The sequence below is a fragment of the Pantherophis guttatus genome, chromosome 9 (assembly GCF_059756535.1).
Source record: "Pantherophis guttatus breed Tessera chromosome 9, ASM5975653v1, whole genome shotgun sequence".
NCBI lineage: Eukaryota > Metazoa > Chordata > Lepidosauria > Squamata > Colubridae > Pantherophis > Pantherophis guttatus.
In genome coordinates, this window is record NC_142071.1 from 12,331,402 (window position 1) to 12,346,907 (window position 15,506).

Consider the following 15,506-nt stretch of genomic DNA (forward strand, 5'->3'; position numbering starts at 1 on the left):
TAGATATCCCAAGGGTGTTTTTTCAAAAGACAACTGGACTTCCTTTGCTTTCACTTGAAGACATTTTGTTTCTCATCCAAGAAGCTTCTTCGGTTCTGACCAATCCTTTCATTCTCCACCATTCAGTCAGAACTGAAGAAGCTTCTTTGACAAGAAGCAGAATGTTTTCAAGGGAAAACAAAGTCTAGTTAGCATTAGCTATCGCATTTAGACTTATATACTGCTTCACAGTACTTTCCAGCCCTCTCTAAGTGGTTTACAGAGTCAGCATATTGCCCTCAACAATTGGGGTCCTCATTTTACTGACCTCGGAAGAATGGAAAGCTGAGTCAAGTTACCTTTTGAAAAATCACCTTTGGTACAGCCATGACCTGGATGACTTATTGTTGATTTCTTTTTATAATTTTACATGTTAAAACACTTTATGTAAATGTTAGATGTTATCACATTGTTATTCACATACGAAAAGACCAAAACCTACTAAAATGTTCAAGATTTTTTTTTCCAACCTAACTTTCAGCTTGTGTTTCTTAGAACCTTGATTTCCTTCTTAATCCTCTTTCAATCTCTTTAAACTTGAGTCCCCAATCAGTAATTCAATAAGGGCCATTATGATATGATATGATATGATATGTGTGTAATCATTAGAATTACTCTGAGTTATTAAAATATAAAATAAGCATTGCCGGGAGGGGTCTGTCATTTTCCACATCCTCAGCACAGAATTAGGAACTGACCATATTATAAATAGGCAGGTTTGCACAAGTTAACTGGGCAGAACTAATAATTAGCTAACATCTTTATGCATCTGGATTAGACTGAGTAAATTCAGATAATCAACTTTTCCCCAGAGCAGTGTACAAGGAAATTGTATCTGGATATATGGGTTTTGCTGTGCAACATATTTAGGGAACATTGGTTGATAAATAAATCATGTGACCATCCCATTACATGTACGTATATATCTGTTTTCCTCTCTCCTGTTGTATTTTCTAAAACCAGTGTAGACAAAGTGCCTTTTTTTTTCTTTTGTGGCCAAGGTCAGAATTCTCTTTTTTCCCCCTGCAGAAAATCATGGTACATGGGGACACAATGTAAGAAAATATTTTTGTGATGGAAAAAAAAAGGAAGAAAATAAAACAAAGCAATGTTCTCTATGTTATATTTATGAGTGAATATTGTCTTTCTGTTACTCAACCATGCTTTTTTTTTTTTTTAATTTGATTTATATGCCGCCCTTCTCCGGAGACTCAGGGCGGCTTACAATGCGTTAAGCAATAGCCTTCATTCTTTTGTATATTTTATACAAAGTCAGCTTATTGCCCCCACAAACTGGGTCCTCATTTCACCTACCTTAGAAAGGATGGAAGGCTGAGTCAACCTTGAGCCTTGGAGAGATTCGAACCAGCAGAAATTGCAGGCAGCTGTGTTAATAACAGGGTGCACTAAACCACTGTACTATCAAGGCTCTTGCCCCCCCCCCGTCTCTGAAAAAAAGAAAGAAGATAGATAGATAGATAGATAAATAGATAGATAGATAGATAGATAGATAGATAGATAGATAGACAGACAGACAGACAGACAGACAGACAGACAGACAGACAGACAGACAGACACAGACAGACAGACGGTAGATGGTAGATAAATGGCAGACAGACAGACAGTTTGGAGGTCTTATGTGAGTTTTGGTTTGCCCATCCTGCTTCAAGATATAAATCAAAAAGAAATGCAAAGACTTTCCAAGATGCTACATTTTAAAAGATAGGAAATGATTCCATAGTCTAAAAAGAATCAAAGTGAAAATGGCTTCTATAGTCCCATTCTGGGCAGGGTGGGTGGGTGGGAAAATCAATTGGCACTGAATCAATTATACATCACCACATCCTGTAAACATCATGCAGCACTGATTGACGAATCTCCTTCATATGTCAATTTCACATGCTTCAAGGTACAGTTCAAGTAATAAGATTTGTGAGCGTTACTTAATTTGCTCTTTTGCTTACTAAATTGAAGTCATTTCCTTTCCCTCCCAGACCCGTTTCTCAACAAAGCAGCCCCAAATTCACAAATGATTGAAGAAAAGACACCTATGATTGCATTCATGAGAGAAACCAATCCTGTCTTCACTCATCTGGAATAGTCCCTGAAAGATCTTCATGATATGGAAGACACATTTTCCTGTCTCTCCATCTGGGGAGAGACAGTCCACAAAGAAACTCTCTGACATTCCATCTGATGTCTCTCTTCTAGTCTATTTATCTTGCATGGGTCCACCATCACAAGAATATAGGCAACTAGAATTTTCTCAGGTCCCATTGTGAGATAAAAGCCAGAGGTGGTCAGACGCTAAAGCCATCTTGTGTAAGCTGATAAAAAAAAGTGTCTCTGTGTGAGTGTGTGTGTGTGTGCGTGTGTGTGCGTGTGTGTGCGCGCATGTGTGTATAGGCTTTCTGTAATGTCACAACACATTAGCTAACCCTGTCTGTTAGTTCCCTTTCCTTTCTGGAGAACAGAGTTTTACACTTGTCCTTCACACAAATAACCCAAGGGTGGGAATTATTCAAAAAGCTCATGTTTGACACCCCATCTGTTCATTTCTGACAGCAATATATAATGTAAAGCTATAAAAACTTGAAAAATAATGCAACATAAAAAGGGATTGACTCGGCTCCAAGAGGCCATAAACGGTAACAAATACCACTGTGTGATTTATTTTGTGCTGTAATCTTTACAGTAAGTCATCTTTCAGACATTTCCCTGTGACAGGTTTTAATAATATTAATGCCCAGAGCAATCCAAATCATTGCCAATAGACATATTTATCAAGCTGCCAATCCAAGTAAATGAAATTCTATAAGCAATAATGTAACATGTTAAAAGTGAGCTAATAAAACAAGTCAGCGAAGAAATATTACTTCAAAGAATTCTTCCCCTGCTCTCTCTAATCCATCCCTGAATGTTATATGGCCAAAATGCAAATCTTCCTTCTCCTTTGTGATTTATCACTCCAAAAATATCAGTGACCTTTCTGTAGACTTCGGCACAGCCTCCCCTTCACATTCATAAAGAATGCATTGCATTCTGCCGGATTAAGGGATGGCAAAGTGCTTAGTTCTAGTCTCACTCCTATCCAAACTCATCCCATGCCCCACTTGCCCTTGGGCCTGGATGTGATGGATAGCATCAAAGAATAAAATCTTAAGAACTGGGGATTTATGAAAGACTGACACACCTTGACAATCAACAGGTACTTAGGAATAATTATCCAGATGTTAGATAAATTTCAATTAAGAAGGAATACAAATTTGGGTGGAGGTTCTCTTTAGAAACAACCAAGAATCCATTTTCTCTTTCATCTAGGTTGTTTTAATCTTATTTTATATTGGCAGAAATTGGGTTGGAAGCTTTTTAACTCGAGAGAGAAAAAGAAAATATGTATTTCTGCAACCATTTTATGTTCTTGTGTATCAAATGAAAATCCTGCTGTCTAAGGTGAAACACAACCCAAAAAAATCTGGAAAGCTTAATGGCGTCACCAAAAGGAGATTAACTAAATTTAGAAATAAAGTGGCCATCCTTATAAAACAAAACAAGAGTTATGGTTCTTTTGGTTATAAAAGAACCATCCTGCTTTGACTTGTGGAACAAACTATTCCAGAAAGAGAGAGAAACAGAGAGAAACAGAAAGAGGGAGAGGGAGAGAGAAAAACATTCTACACTTTTTCCCATAGTTTGGCAGGGGCACAAAAATCTTATAAAATATTTGAGTTTTTGAGCATTTTAATTAAAAGTAATAATGTTGGTATCTGCTAGACAAACAGGCACAAATATGTGATAGTGATAGTACCTCCAGGCACTGGGCAGGCAGATGCTGAATTAAAATGATGCTCTTCAAAAACTTATGTGGTGCAGAAACCCACAAAAAAGAAAACCCCAGGAACTGCTGATTCAGAAAAGAGTGAACTTTAGGAAGAAAAGAGCAAACAAAGAGAAAAAAAGGAAGAGAGTGCAGGAGACGATGAATCCTATGGTTATTTACTGAGATATTCTGCTGTATTCAACAATTTTCATATAAATATGTAAAACTGCAGCTTCGGTGTAAGAAAGTCCAACTGCATGCTGAATTATCTATCTGTCTATCTATCTATCTATCTATCTATCTATCTATCTATCTATCTATCTATCTATCCATCCATCCATCCATCCATCCATCCATCCATCCATCCATCCAGTGGTGGGATTCAAATAATTTAACAACCAGTCCACCCAGGATCAGGTTGGCTGTCTTGGGAGGCATGGCCAATCCCCATTCTCCAGCTCTACCACACATAAGCCTCCCACGACAGCCAACCTGACCCTGGACGAATTGGTTGCTATATTACTCCCCCCTCCCCAAAGTGGATCCTGGGTGCTGCGCTGCAATGGAGAAACAGGAAATGGAGCGGCCGGCATGAGAGAAGGAAGGAAGAAGAACAGGGAGAAGAAAGAGGGAAAGCGGCTTTCTCCTTCCCTTGCATCAGCCACTCCATTGCCCATTTCTCCATGGCAGTGCAGCACAGCACCCAGGATCCACTTTGATATCGGTGTGTGTGTATAATTTACAACCGATTTGCTGAACTGGTGCACACTGGCTGAATCCCACAACTCTATCTCTATCATCTATCTATCTATCTATCTATCTATCTATCTATCTATCTATCTATCTATCTATCTATCTATCTATCTATCTATCTATCCCTACCTACCTACCTACCTACCTACCTACCTACCTACCTACTATGTTTCCCTAAAAATAAGACCCAGTCTTAGGGTTTTTTTGTTCGCTAAAATAAGCACCAGAGCTTATGGTTAGGATTTGGCATTGTGATTGCTCTGGGGTGGGGTTGAGGTTAGGATTTTGCATTGTACCCCCACCTCACCCCAGAGCAGTCACAATGCCTTCACTAACCTGCTTTCCAGCTCCATTCTCCGCATCTGTCTGTCTGTTTAGCATCTATCTATCTATCTATCTATCTATCTATCTATCTATCTATCTATCTATCTATCTATCTATCTAATCTTCTACAAATTAGTATAGCACCACCAACATTTATGTAAATAGTTTAAAATTCTACAAAGTTTCAAATCATTAATGTCATGTCTAGTAACCATGATGGGACAATTCCATGTCTTGGAGTCATCTCCTTTGCTGTAGAGCTGCCTCATCTGATGGCAGGGTTAGCTTCCAATGGTCAAAGGAGCAATGTTTTCCCACCATATCTGTTCTCTTCTTGTGAGGGCTATAGAACATCTGACTATGCAAGTCTGCTCCACTTTTAAGTTAAACAGCTGCAAAGAATTCAGCAGACTTTGTAATCCCTGAGGTGTAATCCAACAGTATGGAAACTTGCTTCTCTTAAATACCTCCCTCTGGCATAATTGACTTTTCATGCACATTTTAATAATGATATTTCAGCAGGTTGAGAAAGGGGTTTCCCCTCCTTCCTTTTTGCTTCAGATTATGTTATGGGCAGAAATGGGAGGGTTGTTATAAACTTAATGATTCCCTTTTTGGTCAAATCGGCATAATGTAATAGTATGGATAATTTTATTCATGCCCTTTAGGGTAAATTTCTAATCTAATGTGTCCCCCAGACAAAAATGGTTGTCAACAAATGGCTATGGACAACCTGCATATTTTTCCCCTTGGTCAAACAGCAGCTGAGAGAGGGGGATTTCTAACAATGCTAAAACAAGAGTGAGGAAACAATAGTCCCCTATCCATTTGTGTGGTTCCCATATCACTCCTTGGTCATTACAGTTGAATGTTAGCAATTTAATTGTTGAAAATTGGCACCAGTTTCCCACGATTTTGAGTTAGGAACATATGAAAACTGTAGTGTAAATACTGAAAGAAGCTTATAAAGGAGGAGGGGGAGGAAGGGGAAAGGAGAGGAAGAGAAGGAGAAGAGGAGGAGGAGGAGGAGGAGAGCCAACCTTGCTCATTTTAAATAACTGCTTTATTCTTTGAAGCCTACAACAGCATAAAAATATTCATTATGGCTCCAAACTGCACAAATATGGTATGCTTCTAATTTTTTCTTTCTTCTGGCTGTATGTGTAGATATCTTACACACAATTACTAGACAAAGGTACAACTATGGCAGAAGATGAATGAGTCCCTTGGTGTTTGCAGTTGTTCTAAATCTTAAGCCATAGCGCCATTATGCATAGAAATTTGTGTTTTAAGATAGTTACTCCCACTAAATAAACCACTGAACATAGAGGACCTGGCTAGAAGGGGGTGAAAAACTCCTTATTAGTTAGGTTTGAATACAATTTGATTTGGATGCTCTTTGAAACATGGTATGACATTATTTTCAAATTAACTTCCATTACTAGTGAAAAACTGGTCATCAAAGATAAGTACCTGAACAACTTCTAAGATATAAAAAGAAGCAAAAACCTGAACAACTTCTAAGATATAAAAAGAAGCAAAAACCTATTTCTATTGTTTTATTCCCAAATTATCTGGAAATCTAGCTCAAAAAATGGATTTATAATATAAGGAGAACTCTGTTTAACTCTCTTACCTGGGGAAAAAATCCAAGAAGGAGAGAATCCCAAGGGATCGTGAATGTACTATACCTTCATCTGAACGTCTCAAATTACTGCTTGATGCCTTTTCTGAAATGAAAATTATTAAGAGGGGATTTCTTCTTTCCTTCAGGTCAACAGCCTATGTTCTGCTGAAGCTATCCTTGCCATGTACTCAGAGCAAGTACATGAAGAAATTCTTTAAGTAATGCTAAGTTGCCAATCTACTAGTTTACCCAAGTTTATAATATTTATCAATACAGACAATGTCAAGAAGCCTTTGAAAATGTTTTCCTCCCCCTCCTCCCTAATTATTAATATCTACGTAGTACTTAACTGTTATGTAAAGACATCCAGCTTTACTAATTAGGGATTCCAAGGAAAGACAACTGAAGTTGCAGTTGGAAGTAGCTGGCCTCCTGAAGGATTGGGATTACTACACCCCAGAGTAAATAGATTTAAAAATATCAGGTGGAGAATGGAAGGTGACCAAGAAAAATAAACAATAATCTTTGCTTTGCAAGTTGACAAATCAGTGGACATTGGTGCTAGTGATCAATGGCTGTCACTGCCTGGTTTCTCTGTTGCTTTTCTCATGGCAGAAAGAAATAGAAAGTAAACAGCACTGATTACAAACTTCTCCTGGTGAATGCTAAAGAAATTGCCTTGTTTTTCTGAAGAGTATTGCTGTAGTTATATTGATCATAGAATTTAAAGAAAAGCCTACAGTGCATATGTAGGTGGCATTCAGCTGGTTGGTACTGGTTCAGGTGAACTGGTAGTGAAGATTGTGGGTGCTGCCCACACCCACCTGCCCACCTGCCCTGGCTCTGTGCCATCCTATTTAGGCACGGTTTTGAGGCTGGACACATGCACGGAAGGTGTGCGTGTGTGGTGAGCTGGTAGTAACAAAATGTGAAACCCACCGCTGAGTGTATATGTTCCCAGACCTCAGTTTTTCTTATTGCAATTCTATGCGATTTGCAAAGGAAATGAAGAAGCTAAGTCACCAGTAAGACTTGCCTGCCATCTGCTGTTCAGTTAAGAGATGAAAAGATTATTCATAAAAAGAAATAGGATAAAGGATACTTAGATAGTATTTACTTTGCAGGGAAAATTGGACTTGTTTAGAGCTCCAAATTGCATGGAAAACAACTATTCCTGAAAGAGCAACTCAGATTGAGCTTGTGTGCCTGAGAATGTAAGACACAACTAGCCAGCTGAAGAACTTCAATAATGTCATTTCCACCTAGGGCTGAGTGATAGGAAGAAGATCCTTTCCTTTCCTTTCCTTTCCTTTCCTTTCCTTTCCTTTCCTTTCCTTTCCTTTCCTTTCCTTTCCTTTCCTTTCCTTTCCTTTCCTTCCCTTCCCTTCCCTTCCCTTCCCTTCCCTTCAGAATCACCAAGAAAGAAATTGTCATGAAATATCAGGAGACTTCTCTCAATATCTTATAGGTGTATGATTGCTGAGTCTTTCTGACATTAGCAGCCTGTTGCAGAACATTAATCAGTCAGCAACTGCATGCTTGACTAACAGTGACTAAAGCAGTCCTTGACTTCAGGACTATAGTCCAACATTTACTGGGCAGAATAAATAGAAGTCATTACGTAGCTGTGATGTAGACCTGAATGAGTTAGAATCCCCTTCAAAATGCAATACATAATTATCAGTGGGTGTTTTACTACTTAGCAAGAATATTTTCTGTGCTTTTGTATATGGTCTTTTGCAATCTAACAAAAAATTTGCAATAGAAAAATGTCTGTGCACATCATTGATTTTTATTGGAAAACATGGGAAATTATTTTTTCCATGTTTGATTAGAGTTATTCTTAGAATTTGCCCTCTCAATGATGAATATTGTCTTGAAAGATGATGGTCAGAAAGTATCTAAATAATCTGCCCCATTTTTCATGAAGATTTTCTTTTCTTTTCTTTCCTCCTCCTCTGCCTCTGCCTCCACCTCCACCACCTCCTCCTTCCTTCCTTCCTTCCTTCCTTCCTTCCTTCCTTCCTTCCTTCCTTCCTTCCTTCCCTCTCTCCCTCCCTTCTTTCCTTCTTTCTCTCTCTCTCTCTCTCTCTCTCTCTCTCTCTCTCTCTTTCTTTCTTTCTCTCTCTTTCAAAACAGTGTTGATTCCTGGTGACTACTGGGCTAGTCCCTGCAATTTTTTTTGCCAAGATTTCAGAAGTGACTTTCCGTTGCCTCCTTCCTAAGGCTGAGAGTGGGTGACTAGCTCAAGATAACCCACATGGCTTCAAACCCAAGATGGGACTAGAACATACCATCTAGTCTGGTGCCTCACCCACTACACCAGACTAGCTCAGCATGAAGGCTAGTACTGTGTATATCTATCTAAATTAACAAATATTTATTTTTCATCCACAAAGTTCTTTTCCTCCTCTCATTCTCAGGATGCTTTAGAATAGTTTATTATTCTAGACTGTTGAGTTTTCTAGACTTCTTGAATTTCCTTTATTGTTGTGATGGGACAGATGATGTTAATATTCTTTGTTTAGAATTACATGTCTCCGTTACTTAATAGGATCCTGGTTGACTGTAGCTTCTGATCCAAAACAAATCCTAAGGGAGTTTAGGATTCCTCATGATGTTCTCTTGGGTTCAGTTGAAGCATTAAAAATCAGGGTGAATGCAAACAATTGAAGATATGAATGGACAAAGGGTAGGGTGGCATTTAGAACATGTCATCAGAGTTGGAAGGGACCTTGGAGGTCTTCTATGTCAAGCAGGAGATCCTTTACCATTTCAGAAAATTGGCTGCCCAGTATTCTTAAAAGCCTCCAATGATGGAGCACCCAAAACTTTTGAAGGCAAACTGTTTCACTGGTTGATTGTATTTACTGTCAGGAAATTTCTAGGTTGCTTCTGTCTTGGTTGGTTTCCATCCATTGCTTCTTGTCTTGCCTTCTGGTGCTTTGGAAAATAAGTTGACCACCCTTTTCTTTGTGGCAGTCCTTTAAATATTGGAACACTGTAAACATGTCACCCATAGATCTTCTTTTTACTAGCATACATTTTAGCCTCCAACTCTCTAATCATTTTTGTTGCTTTTCTCTGCACTCTTTCCAGAGTCTCAACATATTTTTATATTGTGGTGACCAAAACTGGATGCAGTATTCCAAGTGTGGTCTTACCAAGGCCTTATAAATTGCTACTAAAACTTGATTCTACTCCTCTGATAATACAGCCTAGGATTCCATTAGCTTTCTTGGTGGCTGCAGCATACTGCTGACTCTTATTTAAGTCATTGTCCACTAGGACTCCAAAATCTCTCTCACAGTTGAGCCAATCACCTGTTTTGTAGCTGGAAAACACTTGCTACCCAATATGCTCTGCACAGGACCTAATGATGAATGATGATATTTTATAACTAAGTAAATGCCTCATCCATGAGAATTTCACCCACATTTTCTTCTTTAAAAAATCAGAAATGATTTCTTTTTCATAACATGACATGGGAATGGAAAAAAGAAATGCAGAAGACTTATGTCGTATGACACCAGCAATTGTCTGTCAATACATTAAAGCTTTTGAAATGAAAATTAAATTACCAGAATCTGGGATTGGTTTTTTCGCACTTTTTCTTTTGCAATGACATTTCACAATGAGCTCAGGATTGGGGATCCCACTGTGGCATTGTGTACAATAATAATAAGCTCTGGATAATAAAAGTGGAACAAAAAATTTGGATTAGACAGAAAAGCTGAGAAAACAGACAAGATAGTTTTATTTCATTTCTTCGTGTTCAGTGTTAATAAACTACTTTTCAATATCACCCCCAGTGGAATGGATATAATTAAAAAAGATTACCTTTTCAGTTCCTGGACAGAGGCAGCAATGAAAAAGCCCAGTGTGTTGTAATGGAGTTTAATTGCAGAAGGTGGGTTGATCAGGATGCTATTGTCAAATAGTATATTAATAATATATGTCAGGATAGCCATTATTCCACTTAATTTACCATCTGCAAAATACATCTAACTCATGTAAGAAGAAAGTAAAGTTGGAACTTAACAGGGAAGGCAAAATACGCAGAGCATGACTTCTAAAAAATTTTCAATGCTTTAATAAAAGGTCTCCTCTGGGACGCATGATCAGGAGAGTGAGGCAGATAATTAGTTAATTAATCATATGCATACTTATATAGCCATCTCTCCTCTTCCTCCTCGAATTTTGAAGCTCAGGATTGAAATGAGGGGTCCTTGGTGCTTCCTAAGCATGGCTGTTTTCTTGCAGATGTTTGATTATCCAAACAAGGTAACATCATCAGAGGTAGTCATCATCATTAGCATTGATTATGCTACCAAACTCAGAGAGAACCAAGGACCCCTCATTTCAACCCTGAGCTTCAAAATTCGAGGAGGAGGAAGGGGAGGAGGAGGAGGAGGAGGAAAACAGAAAAAAAAAGATTGATGATATTGGAAGCATTACATGCCATTGTCCAATTGGCTCTTGGTGGGATTTTATTTTTTTTCCACAGCTTCCACAGATCCTGCCCATTTTTCTCAATTCCCAGTAAATTTCGTTTATATTCAGATTTAGGGGAATCATGTTGATGATGGAGTCCTAACCTCCTTTACATAATTTCTTTTCAATATTCCATTGGGTCTAAACAAATAAAAATGTATTCAGAATGCCAATTAAAATCCATTGACTTTATGGGCCTCTGCCTTTTCAAACCAAATAACTGGGTCTGTGTGAAAATTCAATTTGAAATTCACTTTCAATAACATTTCATCAAATAAGATTTCTGAATTAATTCAATGGACTTGTGTGCATACACAGAAATAATTATTCTGAAACTCTTTCTAGATTGAAATTACAGAGGAATTAAAGTTGAAAGATCTGAATCAGATTGCTTCCAGATCAATCTTGATTTGGCATTTCACACATCCTTAACATTTCAAACTTGTTAATTTAGTTCTTAAAATATTTAAAAGTGCATGTGTGTAGACCAGTCCAAGAATCAGAGGTGATCTATCAATTGAAGTCAATAGGATGGGTTAGCCTGACGTCAGTAATTTCATCATATCTACTCTGGTTTCGACCGGTTCGGACCAGTTCGGGCGAACCGGTAGCTCTGACAATCAGGTGGGAGCGAACTGGTTCACTCTGATGATCAGCTGGGCCCACCCACCCCTGCGCTTTACTTACCTTTATTCCCTTTGTTTGAAGCCCAGCTGATCATCGGATTGCTGCACCTCAGCTGTTTTACTCACTGGGGCTGCAGTAGAAGGTACGTTTTAGAGCTGAATTCAAATGCACTGCACACAAAGTGTACATTCAGCGAACTGATTGATACACCGGTTGAATCCCACCACTGATCTACTCTAACCATGGATACACTTAGACACAATTTTATTCATGTTTAAACAGTGCAAATAATTTGTTATATTCAAAAATTTAAAATTCAGGAAATATTCAAGTGTTTTTGCCCATATAATAACGAATTTATTAAAAAGTTCTTTCATAATTTCTATTCAAATTTGTATAAAAGATAAAAATAGATGAATATCTTTTAAGACAACCATTGCCTAAACTATCACAAACCCAGAGACCAGGGGTGAAATGCTCCCGGTTCGGACCAGATCGCCTGATCTGGTAGCGATGGCAGTGGGTGGTTCGGAGAACCGGTAGCAAAAATCCCTGCACCCCCCCCCATCAGAGGCTTTTTTTTTTTTTTTACTTTTAAAAGCATTTTTTCTACAACCTCTTCCGATGAAAAAGTGCTTTTAAAAGTAAAAAAAAAAAGCCTGTGATGATCGCGTGGCTCAGCTGGGATCATTAGAGGCTTTTCAAAGCATTTTTTTCTGCAACCTCTTGGCCAAAGAGGTGGTATAAAAAAATGCTTTGAAAAGTCTCTGACAATCCCAGCTGATTTCCCTGATTGGCAGAGAGGCATTTCTGACGATCCCAGCTGAGTTCCCTGATCGGCAGAGAGGCATTTTTAAAAGAGCCTCTCTGACAATCCCAGCTAAATTCTCTGATCGGCAGAGAGGCATTTTTTAAAAAGCGTCTCTGATGATCCCACCTGAGTTCCTGATCAGCAGAGAGGCTTTTCAAAGCATTAGAAAAAATGCTTTGAAAAGTTTTTTTTAAAAAAAGTTGGCCATGCCCACCCAGTCACATTACCACCACCACCACCAAGCCATGCCCACAGAACTGGTAGTAACAGATTTTACATTTCACCCCTGCCAGAGACAACTTATGAATGACCAGATAACTGCCTTTGAGATATCAGAAGCTATTAAAAAAATGAAGCCAGGCAAAGTTCCAGGACCAGATAGCCTCACAAGCCAATACTATAAGTGCTTCGAGGACAAACTTCTTCAACCGCTAAAGGATACAATGAATGATATACTACAGGGGGGAAATACATCCAAGAGACATGGAAAGAAGTCAACATTATGTTGCTCCCAAAGTAGAGTCACGATATTATAAAGACAAAGAATTACAGACCAATTTCACTATTAAACAAAGATTACAAACTATTTGCTGCCATTCTGGCAGAAAGATTAAAGAAGATTTTACAGCCATATATATATGAAGACCAAGCAGGCTTTCTGCCGAAAAGACAGCTAAGAGATAATGTGAGGACTGTCTTAAAAATTATTGAATACTTGCAATATCATAATGAGAAACAGGGTGCCTTAATATTTTTAGATGCAGAGAAGGTCTTTGACAATCTAAATTGGGTTTTTATGTGTTGGAAGAAATGGACTTTGGAGAGAATTTTATCCAAGGAATTAAAGTGATCTAACACGTCACAGAATGCAAAAATTATCATAAATGGTGATCTAACTAACTCAGGGGACATTCAAAAGGGTACAAGATAATGATGCTCCATATCCCCTCTGTTGTTCATTTTGGTATTGGAAGTTCTGAATAGAAGTATCAGACGAGATGATAAAATAAGGGATATAAATATTAAGAAAGAGGTTTATAAATTGAGGGCATTTGCTGATGATCTGACTGTATTTTTACAGGACCCAAAAAACAATATAGAATATTTGATGAGGAAATTGAATGTGTTTGGGGCAGGTTTTATTTCTTGGAATAAGATGAATAAAGAGAAAACAATGCTGATCAATAATATGTCTTCTCAGGATAGTGATATATTGAACAAAAAGTCAGGTTTTGGGGTTGAGAAAAAGGTGAAATACTTAGGTGTTATGTCGACAAATATAAATATAAAACTGTTTCAACACAATTACATCGCTCTTTCGAGGGATATTAAACAGGACTTGCAAAGATGGGATAAATTGCACTTATCATTATTGGGTAGAATCTCTGCAATTAAGATGAATATTTTACCAAAAATGTTTTTTTTTTTAATTTCAGACGTTACCAATCAGTAGTGGGTTCCTCTTACCTTCGCTACCGGTTCGGAACCAGGAGCTCGCGTGTGGTACTTCTGTGGATGTGCAGAGCATCCATGATGATGTCCGGGTTGGTGGGCGGAGCTTCCTGCTGCCGCCACTACTGGTTCCCCCAAACTGGGGTGAACTGGTAGAAACCCACCACTGTTACCAATACTTACAACTGACAATCCATTTAAACAATGGCAGAAGGATATTACTAAGTTTGTATGGCAAGGGGAAAAAACCAAGAATTAGATATAAGCTACTGCGAGATGCTAAGGTCTACCAGACATGAAACTTTATTTTGAAGCATTCTGTCTGACCTGGTCAAAAGAATGGGTGAGCCTTCAGAATAAGAGGCTACTTGAATTAGAGGGCCATGAATTAAGGTTTGGATGCCATGGCTATTTATAGTATGATAAAACTTTTAGATTAACAGAATTGGAAGGGACCTCATAGGTCATCTAATCCAACCTCCACCCAAGTAGGAGACCCTACACCATTTCTGACAAATGGCAGTTCAATCTCTTCTTGAAAGCCTCCACTGATGAAGCTCCCACAACTTCCGAAGGCAAGCTGTTCCATTAGTTGATTGTTCTCACTGTCAGAAAGTTCCTCCTCATTTTTAGGTTAAATCTCTCCTTGGTTAGTTTCCATCCATTATTCCTTGTCTGGCCTTAGGTGCCTTGCAAAATAGTTTGATTCCTTCCTCTCTGTGGCAGTCCCTAAAATATTGGAACACTGCTATCATATCTCCCCTGGTCCTTCTCTTCACTAGACTAGCCATGCCCAGTTCCTGTAACTGTTCTTCATGTGTTTTAGTCTCCAGTCCCCTAATTATCTTGGTTACATTGGCTTTTTCAGCTGCTGCTGGCTCATATTTAACTGATTGTCCACTAAGACTCCAAGATCCCTCTCACAGTTTCTGCTATTAAGCCTGGTTTCACCCAGTCTATATGTGTACTTCTGGTTTTTCTTGCCTAAGTGTTAGATTTTACTTTTCTCTACATTGAATTTCATTTTGTTAGATAGGGCCCAGTGTTCAAGTCTGTCAAGATCCATCTGGATCTGAAACTATAGCCCAACTTACCAAAAACATAACTGTAAAAGACAGACTAGAAATAAAAGCTAAAATAAGCACACACATACACACAAAGTAAAAAAACACCCGTCTGATCTTGATGAATACAAATCACCGGGACCTGATGGATTATATCACAGAGCTCCAAAGAAGCTGGCAGATATCATCTCAGAACCACTGTACCACATATTTCAAAAATCCTGGAGTACCGGGGAACTGGGAAAGAGCTGATATAGTTCCCATCTTCAAAAAAAGGAGAGAAAAAAACTAGACCCAGGAAACTACAGACCAATCAACCTAACATCAATACCCGGGAAGATACTGGAAATGATAATAAAAAACAGATCTGCCAACATCTAGAAATGAGTAAAGTAATAACTACCAGACAGCATGGGTTTGTAAAAAACAGCTCATGCCAAACCAATCTTATTTCATTCTTCAACACAATGACTAAATTACTAGACCAGCAAAATA

The 15,506-nt window shown here is 38.4% G+C and overlaps 1 protein-coding gene across 2 annotated transcripts in view; it reads right to left on the minus strand.

The window, feature by feature from the left end:
- Positions 1-15,506, minus strand: part of KCNU1 (potassium calcium-activated channel subfamily U member 1) — a 136,868-nt gene that overhangs the window by 57,492 nt on the left and 63,870 nt on the right. For both annotated transcript variants that reach the window (XM_087875660.1, XM_034436890.3), the window contains 3 exons: positions 10,404-10,490; positions 10,145-10,251; positions 6,573-6,666 (listed from right to left, as the gene is read on the minus strand). In XM_087875660.1, the coding sequence (XP_087731786.1) occupies positions 6,573-6,666; positions 10,145-10,251; positions 10,404-10,490 (288 nt within the window). The remainder of the gene's footprint in view (positions 1-6,572; positions 6,667-10,144; positions 10,252-10,403; positions 10,491-15,506) is intronic.